This window comes from Macrobrachium nipponense, chromosome 7, assembly GCF_015104395.2.
Source record: "Macrobrachium nipponense isolate FS-2020 chromosome 7, ASM1510439v2, whole genome shotgun sequence".
In the NCBI taxonomy this organism is placed as follows: domain Eukaryota; kingdom Metazoa; phylum Arthropoda; class Malacostraca; order Decapoda; family Palaemonidae; genus Macrobrachium; species Macrobrachium nipponense.
Window position 1 is genome coordinate 114883088 of NC_061109.1, and position 25260 is coordinate 114908347.

At 40.8% G+C, this 25260-nt stretch overlaps 1 protein-coding gene across 2 annotated transcripts in view; it reads left to right on the top strand.

The window, feature by feature from the left end:
* Positions 1-25260, top strand: part of LOC135217420 (uncharacterized) — an 84549-nt gene that overhangs the window by 44085 nt on the left and 15204 nt on the right. For both annotated transcript variants that reach the window (XM_064253269.1, XM_064253270.1), the window contains exons 2-3: positions 1468-5290; positions 20512-20672. In XM_064253269.1, coding sequence (XP_064109339.1) covers positions 1690-5290; positions 20512-20672 — 3762 coding nt within the window. In that variant the 5' untranslated portion in view covers positions 1468-1689. The remainder of the gene's footprint in view (positions 1-1467; positions 5291-20511; positions 20673-25260) is intronic.

Sequence of the window (25260 nt, forward strand, 5' to 3'; positions counted from 1 at the left end):
AGTGACGACATCCGTACGTCCCGTCCGAGAGCTCACGAAGTCAGAAGTATTGGCCCCTCGTTGGCGTTTCGTAAGAACTTCTCCGTGGCGCAGGTCCTGAAGGCAGGGGTCTGGTCTAACCAGACTACCTTTACGTCCTTCTACCTTCGGGATATGCCCACAGGTCCTTGGATACCTTTTCCTTGGGACCCGTGGTGGCTGCTCAACAAGTTGTGTAGCTAACCCAGACCCTCGCAGGCTGAAACAGCATCGAGTCCTGGTGTGACTGTGTGGATGGATGTGTGAGTGAGTGAGTGAGTGGCTCCCTCTTCCCATCTTTTCCTCCTCCTCTACCTGTGGGCAGAGGGCCACGGTCGTCACTACGCTGGATGAGGACGAGATGCAGGTGAGCTATATGACAGAGCCCCATCCTATCCCTTTCACTAGGGATAGGAGCAGAATATCCACCACTTCCTCCTACAAGGGGGGGGAAGTGGATGCCTACAAGAGACAAACCCATGACTTTATATTTGCTCCTGTACAGGAACAAGTTCTTACATTGCTGGTACGAAGAGATACACTTGCCTCTCTCTTAGTACTCGGTCCAGAGGTCTGACCATTGATCCTGCGGTGCACACCCCGATCAATCGGACAGAGGCTTGGATCCCTCCCTCGCTCTTACGACCAGGGAGGCTTCCAAGGTTGGGCGAACACCAGTCTGTTCACAAAAGACTCAGATTCCTCCCACCGAGAAGTGAGTCTTCCTATTGTAAAAGGACCGAAGGTTTGTATGCCGTGTCGGAACAAATGACAATTTGTCCAAAATTGCATTTTTCCTAACTATACAAACCTGAGGTCCTTTTACACATAGTCCCACCTCATGCCACCCCTCACTCTGCAGTTTTTGCTTGGGCCAAAAGCAAAAGTGATTTGTTTACCTCCCAGTCGCGCGCGCGCCTGTCAGACAAGCAGTTAACTACCGAACCCCTTGTTCGAAAGCTTACGACCTATCCAGCTGCCGCTAGTACCTTCCTATTGTAAAAGGACCTCAGGTTTGTATAGTTAGGAAAAATGCAATTTTGGACAAATTGTCATTTTTCCTAACTTTACAAACCTGAGGTCCTTTACATTTGTGCCCACCTCATGCCACCCCTCAATCTGAACCTGGGCCAAAAGGCAAAGTGGAGTTTTTATATCCGGGCAGGCTAGCCTACCCACCTGCCACACGGTAGTTACTGCCTTAACCACCTTGTTCAAGAATTTAACAGCCGTAATTCCAGATACGCCGAAAGTAATTCCTTATGTAAAGGACCTCAGGTTTGTATAGTTAAGAAAAATACAATTTACTTCCAAAAATTGTGATTCTATTTTGTCCAAAGGTTATCTGAAGGTCATGCATAACCCTATAGAATATGAAGAAAAATTTTTACATTTTTTTCAAGTAAATTGTGTATGAGTTCCACCTAATATTATACTCTTTCTTTTCAGGTCATCATTGCCATGATGGAGGTCCTTTGCAGCGCACACAGTCTTTATCATGGGTTATAGGCTTGAGATATTCTCATCAAAATCAAATTGAAAGTACATTTCATTTATCAGGTCTTTAATGGTTAATTGTGTATACATAAATCTCCTTTGAAAGAGAAAATCATTTATCAGGTCTTTAATGGTTAATTGTGTATACATAAATCTCCTTTGAAAGAGAAAATAATGGCCTATTCAAAAAGTACATACTTAGGGGAGGAGAGACTTTACTATTTTAGTGGGAAAGTAAGAGCATTTTGGAAGGACAAAGTTTTTTTCTTGGATCAGAAAAATGCTGCTATTGTTGGCTTTGAGAAATTGTATATTAATGGACATAGAGCATCACAGACAGATTTGCATACTTTGCATGCAGTGGTTGAAGACAGTGATTGGAACACGTCTCCAGATCTTTATTCTTATGTTGTGAAATATAGTTCTAATGAAGTTCATCCATGGCCTTATAAATTGAAAGGGAAAGTACTTTGGTTTGCATATTTTGCATGGATAGGAACAATACCAAAAGCTGTTGAACAACAGCTTGAGAGGTATAATGTTGTGTATATGCCTGTTTCTTATTACACTGGGAAGTTGACTAGTGTATTTGCTAATAAGCTTTTACTATTTGGTGATTCTCGAAATAGTGTAATGGTACAGAGCAGAGATTTGTCTTTTTATGGGCAAAATGTTGATTGCAGAGAAGCTTTGCTGAATGTGGAGCATCATGCTCCCCTTATTCATGCATTTATTATTAGCTTACAGTTTCTTACAAATGAGAATTTTGAAGGACCAAAACCCCACATACCCACTTGTCCTGTTGATAAAAATAGTTCAACCACGTGGCTAGCAAAATTTGCTTGGGTAGGGGAAATGCCTTATGAATATAAGCAGCTACTAAAAAGATTCCAGATCATTGAGATCAATGAATGGAATTCTTTATGCCAAATTGGAGGGAACGTACAGTATCCCTTAAGCAGTCCTGAGAATTGTTCACAGGGAACTTTATTTTCTGTTCCTGAAGGTGCTAAAGGGAATAGGAATAGGACTAGAACTGTTGCTGAGCCATTACTTGTTTCAACACAAAAAGGGCCTGCAATTGTTAAGGGTTTATTATTAGCAGCCAGCAATGATTATGGCCTCATCAACAGTTCTTTAGATGTTGTTATTTTCAGTGTAGAAAATTTTTACGTTGATGGGGAGATATACAGGGATGGAAAGCCTCTAGATGAATTCTTTCATGACAGAAGTGTCTCATTAACAGTATGGAAAGTGCCCCTTAAGGAGCCTGTCCTAGTTTTTGATATCTATGTGATGTGGAGAGCAGTATGTGTATGGTTTGGTATTCCACCAAAAAATATGGAAGCTATTAAGAAGTGTTATTATAATGGAACCATCAGTGGGTCAGTGCCTCAAGCTCTTAACACAACCAGTGATAAAAGGTATACTCTGGTTTTGGGCAGAATAACCAGTATATCATATAACTATGGTTATGCTATAGCTGAAGTAGGGAATACCACCATAGATATCTCATTTAAACGAAAAGCATTATACATGAAAGGATATAAACTGCATTCTAAATGTAATTTGCTTGAAATAAAGGGAGATCTTGAGGCTAGCATTTGGAGCATGTTAGTATATCCTGTAAATAACGACAGTGAAGTCATGTACGCTGCTCTAGCACTTTGGGAGGAAACATACCAACATTATGTTTCTTCTGACTTATTATACAGAATACTTCTTGAGGGACGTAATGTTGCGCCAGAAGATTTTCATGCCCCTGAAGTTGCTGAATCATCTGATAAGTCAGAGGATGATAAGATAGGTCTCCACATGACTGGCATGATAGTTAAAACTACTCCTGAATATGGCATAATAGAGACTAAGAGTATTACAATTGAGCCCTCTTATGTTTTCTTTTCACGAGCAAATTTTTTTATTGATGGGACTGTTCCTGACGTCCATCAAATGTTACATCAGGTAGACAAGAAGCGTCAAGTTAACCTGTATGCTCGTTCTACAAAGTATCAAATAATCAATGGTTACCCTGTCACAATGCAAGCTACTTTAGCATGGATGGGGAAAAAGTCCTCAGAAAGTAAAAGACTTTCCTCAAAAATGCCAGTCGAGTTACCTGTTGGAGGCAAGTCAGCCATTGAGCACAATGAAGTTAATTTAATTAACACTAAAGCTAATTTATCCTCTCAAGAAGGCAGTGTCAAGAAGGCCTTAAAATTGATCAAGACTAATAGTCCTGTTATGGAACATAGACGGGGGCGTTTTGCTCAGTTACAAAATAGGTATGGTGTCATTCAATGTGGCTTTGAAGGAAAAGGTTGTAGTACTTACGTACTGTTTGACTTTTCGGTGGTATGGATTGATGGTGATCGTGTAGAACTCCATGAAAGCCTTGATGACAGCATTATTGAGGATGAAGTACAATGTAATTTGCTTGCATATGAAATATCTGCGGTCAAAGTTGGGTCATTCCAGGTGAATATGCAAGCCTCAGCTGTTTGGCTTGGGAAAAAGCCAAGTCATATAGCTCTTCCTGAAGTTCAGTCTCCATTGAAAGCTATGGAAGCAATAGTTCAGCAAGATAAAGGCAAACCAGAAGTAAAACGAAAGCCAATGAAGAAATACTTAATAAAGAAACAGGGAAATGAATGTAAAAACATTTCAAAAAAATTATCTAATGTTAAATTGACAAATAAGAAAGGACTGGTTCCTGTTTCCTTGGAAGATATTGCGGATAGCCTTGATAAACCCCACGTTGGGAAACATGTCACTGGCCGTATTCTTAAGTTAATGAAAGGCTGTGGCATAGCTATGTGGAGCTGTGCAGCAAAGGAAGGTGAGGTATATATGTTTTTCTTTAAGAAAAATGTATATGTTAATTTGTGCCCTATGGATGAAAGTTACAAAGTTGACAAAAGTAAAATATTCAACTTTTATGTTCTTCCAGTTTTACATAAAACTCTAGGAGTTTACAGAATTAGCCTATATGCAACCTGTGGCTGGAAAGGAAGTAAACCTCATGATATTCCAGTGCCAGGTGAACAGGATCATGCTCGGATTACTTTAGATAATGTTTATGCACTTGAGGTTAAGATGGGAAGGACTGTACCGGCATACATAGTCAAGTTGAAGGGAAATAAAGGGATTGCAAGGTGGCGTTCCCAGCCCCATGGAGGAGATATATTCATTGAATTTAATAAAAGCATAACCTGTGATAATATTAAGACATTCTTTGACAAGGGTCTTGAGGATGAGGAGAACCCTCGACCATGTCTCTTTCATGTCAGGCCAATTGAACACAAGGAGATAGGAGATTATGTTGTTAGTCTTACTGCTACATGTGGTTGGTTAGGCAAAAAACCAGCTCATTTCCCTAAGCCAAAAACAAATCATGAACCAACTTTATTAGGACAGAAACTTCATGTCCGTCCTGTACCTCTTGATATTCTTGAAGCTGCTGCAGCAATGGCAATAGGGGATGCACCAGATCCTGGTCAGTTACAGACCAAAGAAGAGGGCCTCAGTGCCCTTGATAGTGTTGAAGCTGATCTTAACAAAAGTTTAGGAAATAAAGAAAAGAAGAGAAATAAATTGGAAATTTGGGAAAATGATGAAATTGATGAAATAACCATGGAAGGAGTTATTGTTGAGTTGTATTCAAATGTTGGAAGACTCCAAGGAGGTGATGGAAAGCAACACTTTTTTTCCCGAGAAAACAGTTACCTGTATGGAGTTTGTCTTAACTATGTAGAGTTATGGCACGTTCTCGTTCAAGGTGAGTGGACTTTTAACTGCTGTATGTTAAAAAGAGACCTTGTCATTTTGTGGATAATCTGATAAACGTTTTATTTATGCTTCAGTTTTTTAATTAGAGTAAGTTGATTACCTATTAGAGTTGTAAAGATTGTTGTGGTAATGTACATTACTCCAGCCTAGGTGGAATTTTGTGTAGGTGTGTTTTTAGATAATCCTTGCTGTAGCTTTTGTTTATGAGTTCAAATACAGAGCTTTTAAGAAGATAAGATTTTTAGTTATGTAAGAACATATCAAAAGAAAAACAGTCCAACACTAGATTAGATAAGGTTAAGCTCTCTAGTGGTTTGGGCAATGAAGTATAAGAAAAAAAACTTGAGTTTAAAACTTATGTTACATTATGATAGAAGCTAAGCTAAGTGAGTCGAGTATCTTACTCTGTTAATGATTGTTCCTTGAATTATCCAGATGGTTATGCTCTGCATGGGAAACTTGTTACTGGAATGTGGGAATCTCTGTTTTCTAACCTGATATTCTTTGCAACATATGATTTTGTATAAGTAACTACCCAGTAAGTAATTACATTGCTATAAGTACCACTTATAAAGCAGCTGGAATTCAAAATTTTGTAGGTGACTAGTTCTGACCACTAGCTGGAGAATAGGAACAACAGTAAGCAGAAAGCTCAGTTTGTTCATGCCGTCATCCGGTAAATACTGGTGACAGTGGGAGCTTGTTTGTTGTTTTACATTTATTTAAATGAATTTCAGCAGTGTGCGTTCCCACTGGAATGCATATTTAGTAACATTCATTGGAATCTCAGGATGAGTTTTAACTTTTGATTATTGAGTTTATTCATCAACTAGTGTCTTGTTTACCCTTACGAGCCAACAGTAATAATTCAGCTCTATAAATAGTTCTTGTTACCCCAAACTTACGTGAGGTTAGATTCCAGATCCCCTCACGCAAGGGAAATTTTTGCATAAGTTTGGCAAGGTCTCTTAAATATCCTAATAAATGCTTACTTCTAGAGTTTGAACACTAAATATGTCCCTAATCATGCTCCTTAAGTTTTAATGGCCAACTTTTAGAATGAATTAAAGTTAGCAGTAGTTTAATTTAAATGCTAGCTTAACCCTCTTATGCCGATTGGACATATTAAACGTCGAGTCAAAATGTCTCCCGTATGCCGATTGGACGTATTATACGTCGACTCAAAAAAGTTTTTTTTTAAATTCGCGGAAAAATACTTATAGGCCTACCAGCCGAAAACTTTTGAATCACGCGCCTTGGGGATGCTGGAGTTCACGGATCAAGTGTTTGTTTTGTTTACAATCGTTACGCAGGCGCGCCAAGCGCGAATTTCTTTCTTATCGCACTAAAAAGTATCAGTGACACATCTCAAAAAATTATTTCGTCACTTTGACATAATTTTTGCACCGTTTTAAATTTGCCGTTACATGAAGTATTATATATGAAAATGTGTGCAATTTCATGTAGAATACAACAAAAAAATACTCATGATTGTAGCTTTTATCAGTTTTGAAATATTTTCATATAAATAACGATAAGTGCCAAAATTTCAACCTTCGGTCAACTTTGACTCTACCGAAATGGTCGAAAAACGCAATTGTAAGCTAAAACTCTTATATTCTAGTAAAATTCAATCATTTGCCGACAATAAACAACCCATGGTTGTAGCTTTTATCAGTTTTGAAATATTTTCATATAAATCACAATAAGTGCCAAATTTTCAACCTTTGGTCAACTTTGACTCGACCGAAATGGTAAAAAAACTCAATTATAAGCTAAAACTCCTACATTCTAGTAATATTCAATCATTTACCTTCATTTTGCAATAAATTGGAAGTCTCTAGCACAATATTTCGATTTATGGTGAATTTTTGAAAAAACTTTTTCCTTACGTCTGCACGGTAACTCTGCCAAAAAAATCAGAAATTCTTCCATCAGTTTGTTGTAATGTTTGCACTGTTTATATTAGCCATTACATAAAGTTTTTTTTTTATAAAAATGTGCACAGTTTCATGTAGAATACAACAAAAAACAACCCATGGTTGTAGCTTTTATCAGTTTTGAAATATTTTCATATAAATCACAAGTGACAAAATTTACAACCTTTGGTCAACTTTGACTAGACCGAAATGGTAAAAAAATGCAATTGTAAGCTAAATCTCTTACATTCTAGAAATATTCAATCATTTACCTTCATTTTACAATAAATTGGAAGTCTCTAGCACAATATTTCGATTTATGGTGAATTTTTGAAAAAAACTTTTCCCTTATGTCCATGCTGTAACTCCAGAAAAAATCAGAAATTCTTTTTTCAGTTTGTTGTAATGTTTGCACCATTTTATATTAGCCGTTTCATAAAGTTTTTTATATGAAAATGTGCGCAATTTTATGAAGAATATAAATAAAAACAACCCATGGTTGTATCTGTTATCAGTTTTGAAATATTTTCATATAAATCACAATAAGTGCCGAATTTTCAACCTTCGGTCAACTTTTGACTCGACCGAAATTGGAAGTCTCTAGCACAATATTTTGATTTATGGTGAATTTTTGAAAAAAAAAAAACTTTTTCCTTGCGTCTGGTCGGTAACTGCCGAAAAAATCAGAAATTCTTTTTTCAGTTTGACGTAATGTTTGCACTGTTTTATATTAGTCGTTACATAAAGTTTTATATATAAAAATTTGTGCAATTTCATGTAGAATACAACAAAAAACAGCCCATGGTTGTAGCTTTTATCAGTTTTGAAATATTTTCATATAAATCATGATGTGCCAAAATTTCAACCTTCGGTCAACTTTGACTCGACCGAAATGGTCGAAAAATGCAATTGTAAGCTAAAACTCTTACATTCTATTAATATTCAATCATTTACCTTCATTTTGCAACAAATCGGAAAACTCTAGCACATATTTCGATTTATGGTGAATTTTTGAAAAAAACTTTCTGGTGGTGTCGAACTGTGTCGGCCGATGAAAAATCCCTGTTACTCATTTTTCTAGTATAAATAAACTCTACTAACAGGAATCATTTTGTGATAAAATTTTCTCTGTGTTGCTTTGATGGTTTTACAATTTGTTATATACCAAAATCATAGCAATTTAGTGTACAATACAACGAAGAAAAATTAACTCATCAGCTTTAACCGTTTTGCTCACAGTGCGATTTGTATACAATTATACATGACATTTTTTTTTTTCCGCTGTCATATATCCCAATATTTATATATGATATTTTTTTCATTTCTGATGGTTGTATAATAAACTTCAGGCAAAGACAAAAAAAAATGGAGCCAAAAATGAACTATTAATCTTGAAAAATAAGCGTGCTGTGATTTAAAAAAAAAAAAAATTTCCGCTTCGGCGGTAACTCCCGAACACCGCCGGCATACGAGACACTTTGGTAAATAGCCGCTTGGCGTTTAAGGGTTAATGGCAGTTTCCACTTATTGGCACGCCCCTGGGAATAGAACCCCTCCGATAACCGGGACTGCTTGTTGGTAAAAAATAAATAAATGTGACATTTTTAGGATAAAATAAAGTTTTAATTATACTTGCCCCATAACTATATAGCTAAGAGTTTCACTCACTGGCAACTAACATCCTGAAATTCACTGTTTGTGCTAATTTTCTGTTTTGTTTTGGCTAGGTAACAATGCCCCGCCCACTTTTGGGGGAAGAGAAAGGAACAACTTGGCAAAGAGCCCTGTTTGATTATGCCCTTCAAAATAAATCCATGCAAAGGGAAGGAGGGTGGGCTCCAATTATGTAGCTGATTCCCACATTCCAGATGAGATTTGTAGGCGTTGTAACCCTGGAAATAATTTCTCATAAATATAATTGAAAAGTGCCTTAACCTCGGAACATCGTAAGCCAAACCCGTCGTAACCCGGGGACTGCCTGTATTGGGTTAGATTTCAGGATTAAACTGGCCCAAGAGTCTCATCAGATTTTCAGTATGATGCTAAATGGTAGTTTTGGCCATGAAAACCAGAGTGGAAAAGTAATTTTAATTTCTCTCGACAAAAAAAATAAAAAAAAGGACTTATTTTAAAACAAGGAGAGTATTATTGTACAAGTGAAATCCTTCTGTATAAAATACTTATTTATTAAACAAATGAAACAAAAGTCAATAGGGTTCAATAATTAATGAAACGGATCACTGGTGCACATTATTTAAACAACCATTACTTGCTCAAGAACTTTCCTCTAGAGCATTTGAAATTAAATGTCTCAGGTTTATGTATATCAAGTTAGACAAAATACTTGGTGTCCAAGTTTCAAAGTTCCAGCTCTTGAATAGGAAGCTCACCTGAATGGCAAGCTTCTACACCTGTGGGGAAGAACCAGTTCACAGTTAGCAGTGGAATGAAATACTGACACACCTCACGCACAGCAAAACCAAAATTTTGTTTAAACAGAAAATTAACAAAATGAAAATTCTGATAACCTTTGAGTCTCGCTTTCAACTCACTACAATGCGTTGAAGCCTTATGTAGAAGTCAGCAAAAGATTCTCCTTCCATCTGCTTGCAGCTAAGCAATTCCCTACGGCGAAGAACTTCGTTGCGTAGACCCTTTATGTGAGACTGCAGGGCATCCAACACTTCGTCTACAGACTTATCTGTGGAAGGTGTGTTCCAACACGCGTTGAGTTTCAAGGGCTAGGCACATCCGCAACTGGATCATCTGTTTCTCCCTAGGAAGCTTGAAAAGATCCACCATAATGGCATAATCATCCCACCGGCGTCTCCATTCTCTAAACATTTGGAATGTTGCATCAGCCTTAAGCTGGGCCAGTGTTTGCGCAGTCGCTTTTTGTGGTGGGGAAGAGAAGGTTGACTGGAGGAAGAGGTACCCATCTCTATATCTGGTATGGGGTTTTCTGAGTGGAAGGGTTGGGCAGGGAGCACCTGGATAAGGGCAGTAAATCTTGCATTTTCCTCATCTCTGTGCATGTTTTCCTCTCTTCTGCATAATTCCTCTTGCGCTCTTCTGTCTTCTTCTTCACGTCTTCTTTGTTCTCTTCTTTCTTCTCTTCTTTCTTCATCTTCCCGTTTTCTTTGTTCTCTTCTTTCTTCATCTTCACGTCTTCTTTGTTCTCTTCTTTCTTCATCTTCACGTCGTCTTTTCTCTTCTTCATACCGGCGAGATTCTTCTAAAAACTTGATAAGTTGGAGGAAATCTGTGGCAGTCGGTTGGGTGGAGGGGACGGGCTGGTAGTGAGGGCGAAGGAGTGGTGGATAGGGGGAGGAGGGTGGTGTCGTCCTGGCGATCTCCTCTCCCACGGTGTTACCACTGCATGCATACGCTCCCACACTACTGGCATTGAGGAGTCCTTGATCAGTGGTGGCCTTTGGTTGGCCTACAAAATCTTCTAACTCATCCATTACATGTAATGTGGAATGAATGACACGTATTAATTCCTCCTTATAAAATTACGGTTTGAATAAGAGTTATTAGATCAGCGAGTGAGTGTGTGCATACGTTTGTGCGTGTCTGCTCTGCATGGAGTCAGTAACCCGGAAGCAATGAAGGGGACTGGATGTATGGGTATCCGCTCTCAATGAGGGCAGCAGAAAGAGTTTTGCATGTCACCAAAAATTAAGTGAAATGCACAAAATAAGGCACTTAAATGGCAAGACACTTAGCACAACACTTCACTCATTAACTACTGATCACTATACACTTGCAGCACAGTAAATCCAGATAAGATGCTGGGCGAAGACGGCAAACAGAAGATAGCGTCGGTGATTAATGGCGGCGGAAAACGTATTTGCAGAAAAATCCTCTTGAAATAAAACTTCACTGACACTTAAGTTCACTGTGCCATGTGTGTGTTTGATATGTTATCCTTATCACTAAAGGGTGGGGAGGGAGGAAACACCGAAATATTAAAAGTAGGTTCTTAATGTCTAATGAAGTAATACACAAACTCACAGAGGTGCAAAATAATGTGCAAGCAAGGAATACAGAGCAGTGCCGTTCTGGCGAAACATGACTGCCAGACGGGCGAGATTCAGTCATTACATATCGTACATGACATATGAGAATGAGATACATTAAATACATAGGGAGGTATATAAATAAATACAAAAGTTAAAGATTGCAATACATATTATACATAAATGTTCATATATCGTACTGAATGTTTCTTTCAAATATATAAATGCAATGAGCTTTTTACATCTTCATGCATGGAGGTTATCCAGCAGCTCCTCACAGCGAAAGGCTTTTTGCGAGAGGCTGCGACAGCAGTGTCAGGATACCTCAGGAAGTCCTCAACGTCTGTGTATCAGACCAAGTGGGCCATCTTCTGTGGTTGGTGTCGTCAGAGAGGCAGTTCTCTTGGAGCCTCTATCCCCTTGATTGCTGACTTCTTACTATACCTCTAGAGAGAGAAGCTCCTTTCAGTCTCGGCGGTAAAAGGCTATCGCTTGGACTTGAGCCAAGTCCTCAGACTGAAGGAAATCGATCTCTCTTCCTCGGAGGAACTGTCTATGCTCATACAAAGCTTTGAACAGGGTTGCACTCTGGTATTGGCAAAGCCTCCTCCCTGGGACGTCGTTTCTGTCCTCAGGTTAGAGCTCCGTATGAACCGCTATCTCTGGCATCTGATAGGGATCTCACCTTGAAAACAGTTTTTCTTCTCGACTTTGCTTCCTCCAAGCGAGTCAGGGAGCTTCATGGCCTAACTTATACTGTCACTCATACTGAGCGTGGGACCAATGCCTGATTCAGTTCGTCCCTGAGTTTGTTGCAAAAACCCAGAATCCAGCCCAGGTTGATTCTCAGTTTTCTTCGTTCCAGGTTATGAGCCTGTGCACTGTAACCGAAGACCCAGATGAGCTACTTCTCTGTCCTCTGAGAACACTGAGGCACTATCTCCAACAGACCAGCTCTACTCAACCCACCTTACAACATCTTTTTGTAAGTATGGGCCCGTTTAGAAGAGGGTTACGGAGAATACCATTTCACATTGGATTCGAGAGGTGATCTGCCGTACCCTCTCCCCTCCCTCTTCTCCGCTTGCTGGTACCAGTCAAGTGAAGGCTCATGATGTGCGTCGAATGAGCACATCTCTTACCTTCAAGAAGAACCTCTCTGTTACCCAGGTGATGGAAGCTGGCACATGGTCTCACCCTTCCATCTTCACCAGGTTTTACCTTAGAGACTGTACCCACAGCTACCTCGACACAACTGACCTTGGTCCTGTGGTAGCTGCTCTAGAGGTCAGAAGTATCGAATCGAGGTTCCGTATCAGGCTGGGGGTGAATGTGAGAGTATGACTGGCCTATTATCTTTTCACCTTTTCCCCTTACTTGGGGCCACAGCATCGAAACCTGTTCTCCGGCACCAATTTCGATACTGGTAAGCATTCCATGTCCGACTAGTGGTTTTTCTGTAGACATACACAAGTCAGTCTCCACACTCCTTTCTGAGGGGGAGTGCTTCAACCCAACAAACCCTTTATAATTATATAGCCTGGTTTTGGTTGCAAGAGAGAGTTCTATGCTCACACCTTTGATACCCAGGCTGTCAGCCATCAGGTCGCATTTACCATGGCTGGCCGGGTGAAGGATCCATGACCCCGAGCTATAAGCCCCGATCCTTGCATCCCGGGTTCCATTTTCAGCCAGCGAGACAGGACTTCCATCCCTACCTTAGGATGAGTCTCCTAAGTAAAGGACGGAAGGTTTGTATACGGTGTAGGAACATATTACATTTTTGAAAGTAAAATGTATTTTTCCCTAATCATACAAACCTGGAGTCCTTTACTTGTATGGTCCCGCCAAACACCCACCCCCTTGATTCAAGGGTCATTATCAAAGTCCTGGCTGTAATCAAAGTGACGACTCAGTGAGCTGGTGGGGAGGCGGTGCTTCCCTACCGCCGGGCAGGTAGTCCCGGTAGTTACTACCTCGGTATATAAAAGAATGTATTAGCCGGCAGTTTCAGCTGAGCTGCAATCTATCCTAAGTAAAGGACTCCAGGTTTGTATGGTTAGGGAAAAATACATTTTACTTTCAAAAATGTCATATTTCAAGCAGTATAGAAATGAAAGTTTTTTTTTCCCCTTTATTACAAAATGGAAGCATAAATGTTTGCACCTTTAATGAACAAAAGGATTAGAGATGTTCCGTCCTTATTCTTTGGAGAATTGATTTATACATTTGTTATTCTTTTGCAATTTTGATATATATGATAGGTTTCGTTTATGTGAAATATAATGTACGTATTATTATTTTATAAATTGAATATATTTTTGATTTCCAAGTAGAAATAAACATGCAGGATATTGGTTTGCCAGTAGTGAATTTTGAACAATGATGGAATTGGGAAACTCTATTATACTTATTAGCAGGTTCAGTATAATATTAGTAGCAAAGTAAAATACTGTTGTTCATACGCGAACAAACCTTCGGTCTTAACAATAGGATCATTTCTACCGCCAAGCTGGATCCGGTTAAAAAGCAGATGAAAGCAAGGAATCTTGTGATATCTGGCAACACATGCGTAGATCGGGTGAAGAGTGGTCAAGGACCGCTCATCTACGCCAGTCTTTTCTTTAACCGCCTGGGCGAGAGTTGCGTTTACCTCTCTTGGCCTTTTCCCGGTTCATTGCCTGTTTTGTTTCTTTTATTGTGTGTGTGTGTGTTTTTACCTGGTACATATTATGGCTTCTTCTGTTCCTTCTTGGCATCAGTGTATGTGCCCTGGAGTTCCTGGGTTTCCTTGTTCTGGTTTTTTGGCTTCGGCAGAGACCGACCCTCACATCACATGCAAGTAGGTGTTGTTCGAATTTTTATGCTATTACAAATCCTTGTGTGGAATGCCGAGCATGGCATGGCGTAAGGAGCAGTGGAGGAAGTTTTATGGTAAGAGGGAACATCGGAGAGTCTCCACTCTTCCTACTTGGGAGGGCTTTGCTCCAATTCCTGATGTTTCGTCTTCCGCAGTAGTCAACCCCCATAGTAGCGTTGTCCCTGCATCACCTTCCTTTTCTTCCATTGATTCGTCGATGGAAATATCGGGAGGTCGCCGGGTAATTTTTGTAATGTAGCCCCCTCTTCCTCGGGAGCTTTTTCGGTTCCCGAGAAAGGTGAGGTTTTTCATCATTCTCTTCTCTTCTAGTGTTGAAGGCGTGCAAAATGGCGGCAATTTGGAAGACACTTGGGCTAGGGGGTACCCCGTCCTTGGAGGGGTTGCTAGCACATTTTGTGCAGGCTCGCACCCCCCTTCCCGGTCTGGCCAGGCCATCCCCCCTCCTCCCTGCCTCATCTTCGTGGGTAGTAGCAGTTGGCTATCTTGTCTTGTATTGCTCCGCCAGTGTCTGCCGCCACTTTGAGTTGGAGTGACGCTGTGGCATTAGCCCCGTTGATGACGTCACGGGGTCCATCTTTGTGTATTCCTCCGCCAGTGGCATCTCTTTCCCCCTCGCACCGAGGGGAAGCCGTGACGTCACCACCGCTTGTGACATCATTCTCATAGATGACGTATCTCCCAGTTGTCTCCTCTGATCCGCCTCGCTTAGCCGCGACGCCATCACTGCTGCCCAGTTTGCAACATCTCCCTTCCTTGTCTTTGGAGCCTTCTCTGGCACATCAGTGTGAAGTCATATGCCAGGCAGTGCTTCAGAGGCTGGACTCTGTATTGGCTGTGGAGTTGGCTGCCTTCGGTTGGTAGGACTGGTAGGAAACGCGTTGCTTCGTCCCCGCCTTCCGAGAAGAGTGCGCATAAGAAACTAGTGCTGTCTTCCTCTCCCTCTTACCCCTCTACACCTTGTTGGCATATCAAGCGTTGGAAGGCTAAGGACTTTGTTCTTCCTTCACCGTCAAGGGAGGAACAACGCGGACGTGTTCCTGAGAGTGCTGCGGTTTTGGGCAGTGTTAGTGGTGTGTGTTCTGCAGGGGTTGCTTCACCCTCGGCCTCGTGTCTCAAACGTGTAACCCCCCCACCCCCCACCCCTCCGTCCGTGCACATGACGAGCGTGTTGGAACCTCCCCTGCCCGTGCACGTGATGTTAGTGCTCCTTCTTCTCCAAGGCCTATTCGTTGACGTAAAGATCTGAAGGTGCCTGTCAAGAGGTCGAAGGTAGTGAGCACGGAGTTGGTGCAGCTGGAGTGTTTGCCTGCCTCTCTGACTGGTGCTTCCAAGAATTCGACAATAAGGGATTCTCCGTCAGTCTCGAGTGTTCGAGTGTCCCCCCCATCTCACGGACGTTCGGCCTGTGACCATTCATGGACATCTGCAGTCACCCGTTGAGGTAAGTGATGTGCCTAGTGTTACAGTGGGTCTGTCTCGGAGGCCGACGCTTGGACCCAGCCTAGACAGGTTAGTAGGGGTTTCGGACTGTTTGGCTGCTAACCTTTCTGTTAATTTTGGTGAAGAAGGCGCATTAGAAGAGCCTACACATCCTTCTCGTCGTCGGTCTCCGGTGCCAGAGCAGGAGGAGGGAGACACGCAGGAGTTTCTGTCTTCCTTTTTGGAAGTTGTTGATCTCATTCATGGGTTCAACAATTTGGAAAATAGGACTCGGGCTTGGTCGTCTTACACTCCTTCTTGCTCGGAAGCCTTGGTGGGAGCTACTCAGGACCCCAAATCATCTCTTCAGCTGCCTTTGTCGGGGCATGTTCAGTCGGTCTTGCAGAGGGTTAACTCCTCTGTTTCTGACCGGGATGGTTCACTTCACTCTAGGGGCTCTACCAAAATACTACCCCCGCCTCTCACAAGAAATATGAAGTACTATGCTACGAGCTCGCCATTTTTGTTGTTACGCTACCTTATCCCAGACGTCATTTGCCTGAAGCTGGGTTTGACTTTGGAATAGGTGAGGTCAGTGGCTCTGTCCTTGTCTCTGCAAGATGCCTCAGCTTTGGAATCTATGGCGGCCTCCATGTTGCAGACTGTTTCTTGGCTGGACCTCTGGTCTGTGGTGATTGCCAAGATAGCTTCTGACAGGTCCCCTGATGGGTTGGTGATTGCTGCCTCGCTTGCCAGTCTATTGCAGTCCGGGGGCAAGGGGTTTTCATATTTGGCTCACCTCAGTGCCAGTTTATGGGCTAATCTTATTATGATTAGGAGGGGCGCGGCTTTGTCTAGGATGGAGAGGTCGTTCAACACCGTGTCTTTGCTGGCTTTGAGGAATGGTGATCTGTTGGAGTCACAATTTTTGTTTCCACGTACAGAACACGAAAATGCGATAGACTGACGCCGGGCTGACACCACCGACTGTTGCACCAAGCCGTGTCTAAGTCAGTCTCTCTTGCCCTCGGAGACGTCTGGCTCCTCCTCCTCCCCCGGTCCAGCAGCAGTCAAGGAGATCATCGCCTGGCAGGCCATCAAGGACCTCGAGTTCGGCAGGGCCTTCCCGTTCAACACAGCCTAAGTCTCAAGATCAACTCCCCTTTTGCCCTCGTTCCCTCAAACCAAGAAGGGGCCCCAGGGGCAGAGGTCAAGGGGGCCGTCGGTAGGTTAGGCACCTCTCCCTCTCCTGCGCCACGGGTGGGGGGGTTGCCTGGCTGGCCATTGGGCCAAGTGGCAGAGTTACAGGGCGGAGAAGTGGGTAGTAGATGTCCTTCGGGTGGGATACCTGTTGCCATTTGACTTCTCTCCTCTGTTGAACAAGCTGCAGCTCAGGAAGACGTATCCTCCAGATTCTCTGAAGTTCTTGGCTCTTCAGGAGGAAGTGCAGAAAATGCTGGACAAGGATGCGATAGAGGAAGTAGTGCGTCCGTCCCCAGGGTTTTACAGTCAAACCTTCTTGGTGCCCAAGGCGTTGGGAGGATGGAGACCTGTGATCGACTTATCCATTTTGAATCGCTTCATTAGGAAGACACGGTTCAAGATGGAGACCCCGCGCTCAGTGTTGGCAGCCGTGAGGGAAGGAGACTTCATGCTATCGATAGACTTGAGGGACACATACATCCAAATCCCTGTTCATCCCACGTCCAGAAAGTTCCTTCACTTCTCTCTGGCAGACAAGATATTCGAGTTCAAAGTCTTTTGCTTTGGGCTGATGACAGCCCCTCAAGTGTTCACAAGGGTCTTCTCTCTCATGTCAAGTTGGGCCCATGCTCTGGGGATCCGTTTGCTGACGTACCTCCACGATTGGTTAGTCTTGGCAGTTTCCAGGGAAAAGCTGCTGCTAGACAGGGATCATCTACTTTGGTTCTCTCTGGACCTGGGCATATTAGTCAACCAGGAAAAGTCGAACCTTGTACCCACTCAAAGGATTCTCTACCTGGGCATGGTCATCGATACGACAGTGGCAAGAGTTTACCCGTCGGATCAGAGATTGGAGAAGTTGCCGGCTGTCAAAGTCACATCAGTCAGCTCATCAGTGGCAGGTTCTTCTGGGAGTGTTATCTTCCCTGGAGAAGCTGGTCCCTCATGGGTGTCTTCATCTTCGGTCTCAGCAATGGAGACTGGGAGAATTCTGGTCTCTGGCAGGGGACTCTCCCCTGTTTATGGTGCATCTGTCTTTGGTGGTTGGACGACCAGAATCTGCTGAAGGGTGTCCCTCTGTGTTCTCTCCCACTGGACTTGCTTCTGTTCTCGGACGCCTCCCTCGCAGGTTGGGGCGCGCACTTAGGCGGCCTCATCGCTTCAGGCATTTGAGGTTTGGAGGACAAGCTGCAACATATCAACGTCTTGGAGTTGAAGGCGGCTTTCCTGGGTCTGAAGGAGTTTCGGGGGAAGGTAGAGAGTCACTCTGTCGTTCTCATGTCGGACAACACCACGGTGGTAGCCTATGTGAACAAACAGGGAGGCCTGGTTTCTCAGGAACTTCATGCCTTGACCGTCGAGCTTCACCAGTGGGCAATCTGCAATGTGGTAGAGCTTTCAGCCAGGTATATCCCAGGGAAACAGAATGTGGTCGCAGACAAACTCAGTAGCCGGGATCAGATCTTAGGCACAGAGTAATCTCTTCATCAAGTGGTGGCCGGACAGGCTTTTCCAGATTTGGGGGAGACCCATGCTGGACCTTTTTGCGACGCGCTACAACAGGAAGCTGGAGGTGTTCTGTTCAGTGGTTCCAGATCCTTTAGCATTGGCAGAAGACGCATTCCAACATCCCTGGGACAACCTGGAGGTGTATGCCTTCCCTCCGTTTTGTTTGATCTGTCAGGTTCTGAACAGGCTAATGAGTTCACAGGGTCTCAGAATGACTTTGGTAGCCCCTCTGTGGCCTCAGGCAGAATGGTTTTCAGGTCTGCTGTCGTTTTTGTCAAAGATTCCGAAGGAGATTCCCCCTTGGCGGCATCTCCTGTGTCAGCCCCATGCAGAAGGTTCCACCAGTCGGTAGAATCCCTGTCTCTTCACGGTTGGAGGCTATCAAGTATCTCCTCCGAGCAAGAGGCTTTTCTCAGAGAACAGCTGGGCACATGTCCAGCAGTCTTAGGAAGTCAACCTCCTCAGTTTACCAAGGCAAATGGGCGATCTAATGTGATTGGTGTCGTAAACGGGGTTTTTCTCCACTCGCAACCTCTATTCAGCAAATAGCAGACTTTTTAACCTTCCTCAGAGACAAGAAACGTTTGTCCCTTTCTGCTATTAGAGGCTACAGGGCGGCACTGGGTTTGGTGTTACGCCTTAAGGGTATCGACATCTCTTCCTGGGAACTTTCCCTGCCAGTTAAGGGGTTTGAGCAGTTGAGTTCTCCTAGAGAGCTCAAGCCTCCAACGTGGGATGTTTCCTTGGTGCTTAAGAGCTGGTACCTGACAGGAACCTGATGCTCAAGACAGTTTTCCTTTTAGCTTTGGCCTCTTCCAAGAGGGTAGGAGAGCGCCACGGTCTGAGTTATGAGGTGAGGCACACCAGGGGTTGGAAGTCAATGTCCTTCGAATTTGTCCCTTGGTGCATGATGACAGGTTCACTTCGTTTTCCATTCCATCACTGACTGACTTTGTGGGTGGTGATGCTCAAGAGCTTTTGTTGTGCCCTGTCCGGGCCCTGCGTTGCTATCTTAAAAGGACTCGGCACCTTAGACCAGGCTGCCGCAGACTTTTTGTTAGTAGTACAGGCCGTACAAAGAAAGAGGGGTCTAAGAATACTGTCTCTTTTTGGATACCGGAAGCCATCAGACCGGCATACTTGACTCTTGATGATTTCACCACCACGTCTGTGCAGGCTAGAGCACATGACGTTAGAGGTATTGGTCCCTCTCTGGCATTCAAAAAGAACTTGGCTGTACATTGAGTGCTGAGCACTGGTACTTGGTCATGCCACTCCACGTTCACCTCCTTCTATCTTAAGGATGTTGCCCACAGATCTATGGACAAATTTTCCCTGGGTACTGTGGTGGCTGCCCAACAGGTGGTGTAACTCATAGTTGCCCTTAATGGGGGGGCACCTTTGCATCTTACTCAAGATGATTGTGTGGATGAGAGAATGAGTGAGTTGGCTGGTCTCCTTCTTTCTTTTGTACCTTTCCTTCTTCCTTCGGACGGTTTAAAGAATAGACACGTCATTTGCTGGATTGGTCTGATACAGGTGAGTGAGGTAGTCATACTGGTAGTGTGGTCGTGCAATATACCAATATTTTACCCACTATTTGGTAGCATAGGCTCCACTCCTTGGCAAGGAGGAGTCGGGAGTAATACAAACCCTAGTGTCTTGGTTTGTTATTGGATAGTCAAAGTTTCTCTTTGGTTTCCTATACAATGGTTATCCTATATATCATTGTATGTCACTCAGGTTCTGAGTGGTTAGATATTAGTTTATCTAGCTTCTCAACAGGCTTCAGTCCCTCTCCAAGAACTATTTCTTTTGAGAGCTGGACTGGTGGGTAGGCCCCCAGCTGGTCTAGGATGTCTTATACCTCCCTCCAAGTATGAGTCTATCCTATTGTTAAGACCGAAGGTTTGTTCGCGTATGAACAAATGACAAATTTTCAAAGACAATTTTGTTAAGTCATCCTGAGTTGGGAAAGACTGGCGTAGATGAGCGGTCCTTGACCACTCTTCACCCGATCTACGCGTGTTGCCAGATATCACAAAATTCCTTACTTTCATCTGCTTTTTAACCGGATCCAGCTAGGCACTAGAAATTATCCTATTGTTAAGACCTCAGGTTTGTAGCTATGAAAAATACAAATTGTCTTAGAAAATTTGTAATTTCAATAGTTCTTGCACTTCTTACCCAAAAGATTGATTATATTATAGGCAATGCATGAAATGTATATGGTACTAAAGCAATTTTCATGTTTCAGATGAAATTGTTTCCTATAAACTTACTGAAGTGAGCACTGGAGAATCAAAAATTAGCAAAATGTGGATTGGTCCAGAGAATGTTGCAGTGGATGAAGCTGTTGTGCATATAAACGAGTGGTGTAACAAGTACTCTGTTCCTGATGGAGCTAAGGAACTCTTGGTACGTTGTGTAGTCCTGCTCAACAGTTCAATTATTAATTTCCAGGATTGGAGTAATGTGATATAAGTAATATAGAAAGTATTCCTTTAAGTATCTATAGTAACTTTTCAAAGGCCCTTATAGATTTTGGAAATTAGTAAGTATGGTACAAAACACTATGGATTTAAAACAGAAATTTTCATAATTTTTTTTTTTCCCTGTACAGGCAGCCCCTGGTTAACGTTGGTTACCGGCATTTTGGCTTTATGGCATTTGTTACATATACATATTCATGAATGGGTTTTGTCCTCCGTAGGGTTTGCAGCACCATTGTCTGGTTATCAGTGGCTTAGGCTAAGTGCTGAGACCGCCTCATAAAATGCAAACATAATGAACATGCATCTTTTCCTTGGCTTTTGTAAAAAGTTATCCTTTACTTCGCTGTATCCAATAATAATGTATGTAGTCTTATATTACTAATGTATTAAAAATTCAAACGAACTGATCATGTTTTGGTTTGGAAAATTCAGCCTAGGGCAGAGGTTAGATTATTTCGCCATATTCAACTCAATTGAGAGAGATTTTCTTGCTTCTATTTAGCATAAATAAATCTCTAGAAACTATTTATATGGGACAAGGTTATTTTCATTGTATGAAGTGTTTTTAAGTTGAAATGTGTAAGTTTTGTTGTGAATTAGGTTTAGTTAATTTTTTTCTTTAATAGAAGGCGCCATTGTCTGGTTATCAGTACTTAGCCTAAGCGCCAAGAGACCCTCATAGAATATAAGTTTTCCTTGGTTCTTTTAAAAAGTTATCTTTCCTTCACTGTATCCAGTAATACTGTATGTAGGCTCATATTACTATAGTATTATAAAATACAAACAGAGCGATCAATGTTTTGGTTTGGAAAAATCAACTAAGAGCAGAGACAGGTATATCTTGCCTTGTTTTACTAAATTCAGAGCAATTTTCATGCTTCTATTAAGGGGATAGATCTCTAGAAACTCTATTTATATGGGGACTAGGTTATTTTTTGTCATATATGAAGTGCTTTAAGTTGAAATATGACTTAAATACGTATTGTTGTGAACTAGATTATTAATTTTTTTAATAGATGGGGTCAGGAATATGTTTTTTGTGTAAAAAACAGATTCCGTTAGCTATTTTCATCCTATTTCGTAATAATATGAGATTTACTTATTTATCTTATATCGGCATGAAAAGAACAGTAAAATGCCTTCTTTCATGGCCAGTATTTTTTTATTAGAATACTTTTTTCTCCTCTATTGTTTGTGGTAGAGTTGCATCCATGTTGCTGATGCACAATAATTTATAGTCATTAGCAGTGTAAGCATTTGTTTTCTCAGTTTCAGCTGCAACTGCAGCTTACCTTAGCAAATTTTCTCCATAGCAAATAAAGGTATAATGCAAAAATATTTAAGTCCTGTTCTACTCTACGTCATTTGTAACATAACTACACTAATTTTTTTTACTACTGTACGATGTCTGAAATGCAAGCAAAACATTATTAGGTTTGGTTCTGTTGTTGTAACAAAACAACTGTTTTCGTTTGTAGCACAACTGTTTTCATTCCGTTGTTTATGGCTGTAGCATTTAAGCAACGATTATAATATTACTACCGATACTTTTATTATTCTCTTTTGCTTTTTTTTAACTTATTTAACTAGAAGATATGATAAATAAAGAGATGGAGGAAATGTTACCATTCTGAAAAAGGTGACTCTCATACTAGGCCAAGATTTACCATTAACCCTTAAACGTCGAAGCGGTATTTTAAAAATCGTCTCCCGTATGCCGGCGGCGTTCGCGAGTGAGCGCCGAAGCGGAAAAAATGTTTTTATAAAAAAATCGCAGCACGCTTAGTTTTCAAGATTAAGATTTATATTTGGCTAATTTTTTTTGTCATTGCCTGAAGTTTAGTATGCAACCAACAGAAATGAAAAAAAATATCATTATCATATATAAATATTGGGATATATGACAGTGCAAAAAAATTTGTTAATATATATAATTGTATACAAATCGCGCTGTGAGCAAAACGGTTAAAGCTAACAAGTTACTTTATTTTTGTTGTATTGTACACGAAATTGCAATCATTTTGGTATATAACACATTGTAAAACGATCAAGGCAACACAAATAAAATATCACAAAATGATGTATGAATTCGTAACGCGCGGACGTAAAAAAAAACCAAAAAACCATTGAAATTCACCATAAATCGAAAATAAAAATTGTGCTAGAGACTTCCTGTTTGTTGCAAAATGAAGGTAATTGATTGAATATTACTAGACTGTAAGTGTTGTAGCTTACAATTGCAGTTTTCAACCATTTCAGTCGAGTTAAAGTTGACCGAAGGACAAATTTTTTCTATTTATCATTATTTATATGAAAATATTTCAAAACTTATAAAAGCTACAACCATAGGTTGTTTATTGTTGTATTCTACATGAAATTGTGCACATTTTCATATATAAAACTTTATGTAATGGCTAATTTAAAATGATGCAAACATTACGACAGTCGGACGAAAAAATTTATGATTTTTGCGGAAGAGTTACCGCTCAGACGTAGGGAAAAAGTTTATTTCATAAATTCACCATAATTCGAAATATTGTGCTAAAGACTTCCAATTTGTTGCAAAATAAAGATAAATGATTGAATGTTACTAGAGTATAATAGTTTTAGCTTACAATTGTGTTTTTTTACCATTTCGGTCTAGTCAAAGTTGACCGAAGGTTGAAATTTTGGCACATCGTTATTTATATGAAAATATTTCAAAATTGATAAAAGCTACAACCATGGGTTGTTTTTGTTGTATTCTACATGAAATTGCGCACATTTTCATATATAAAACTTTATGCAACGGCTAATTTAAAATGGTGCAAACATTATGACAATCGGATGAAAAAATTTCTGATTTTTATCGGAAGAGTTACCGCGCGGACGTAAGGATTTTTTTTTTTTTTTTCATAAATTCACCATAAATCGAAATATTGTGCTAGAGACTTACAATTTGTTGCAAAATAAAGGTAAATGATTGAATATTACTAGAATGTAAAGAGTTTTAGCTTACAATTGCAGTTTTTTTTTACCATTTCAGTCGAGTCAAAGTTGACGGAAGGTTGATATTTTGGCACTTATCGTTATTTATATGAAAATATTTCAAAACTGATAAAAGCTACAACAATGGGTTGTTTTTAGTTGTATTCTACATGAAATTGCGCACATTTCCATACATGAAACTTTATGTAATGGCTAATTTAAAATGGTGCAAACATTACGATATTCGGACAAAAAATTTATGATTTTTTCGGAAGAGTTACCGCGTGGACGTAAGGAAAAAGTTTTTTTCATAAATTCACCATATATCAAAACTATTGTGCTAGGAGACTTACAATTGTTGGCAAATAAAGGTAAATGATTGAATATTACTAGAATGTAAGAGTTTTAGCTTACAATTGCTTTTTTCAACCATTTCGGTCGAGTCAAAGTTGACCGAAGGTTGAAAATTTGGTTTGGCACTTAACGTTAATTTATATGGAAAAATATTTCAACACTGATAAAAGCTACAACCATGAGTTGTTTTTTGTTGTATTCTACATGAAATTGCACACATTTTCATATATAATACTCCATGTAACAGCTAAAATAAAATGGTGCAAAAATTATGTCAAAGTGATGAAATAATTTCTGAGAAGTGTCGCTGATACTTTTTAGTGCGATAAGAAAGAAATTTGTACTTGCGCGCCCGGGTAACAATTGTAAACAAAATAACGCCTTGATCCGTGAGCTCCCAGCATCCCCCAAGGCGTGTGATTCAAAAGTTTTCGGTTAGTAGGCCTATAACTATTTTTCCGCGAATTTTTAAAAAAACTTTTTTATATCGACGTACCATAGGTCCAATCGGCACCCAAAGACAATTTATATCGATGTTTAATACGTCCAATTGGCGTAAAGGGTTAAGTTCATCAAATTTTACATTAAAAATTTCCAGATCTACCATGCAGACCACAGTAAATGATAAGGCAAATGAAATTTCACATTATCATTAAAGAGTTATTACATATTAGGGCAAAATATCTAGCTGTGACACTGTCTAAGTACTCTAAGGCATCGTTAACACATCTGGGGCACCATAAGGTGGGTTGCGGGCCTATAGACTTGAATTTTGTTGTGTTAGGCCCCAGGAACAGAACCCCTGTCATTAACTGGGGGCTGTTTGTATTGTTACCACAAACTACTGTATAGATTGTGGGCCAAAAAAAATTACCAGAATGAAGGAAAAACAAACGAATGCACAGTAATGTGATGTGTGGATGTATATACACACACATATATAGTAATCATGTTGCCTTTATATTGAGCAAGTACTTACCAATCTGTATACTGCATTTTGGTACGTACACCCACATTAAAAATCTAATACAGAAAAATATAGTTGGTATCTGCATTTAGGGCTAATTAAAAGTACAAAAGAGTGATATTATTGTTATATATTTTGTAACAAAAATTTATGAAATCTACACCATGTAAAACATGTTAAGTTACTAGAGCTTAGCTGTTCTGTATAATTGGTAGAAAGTTTT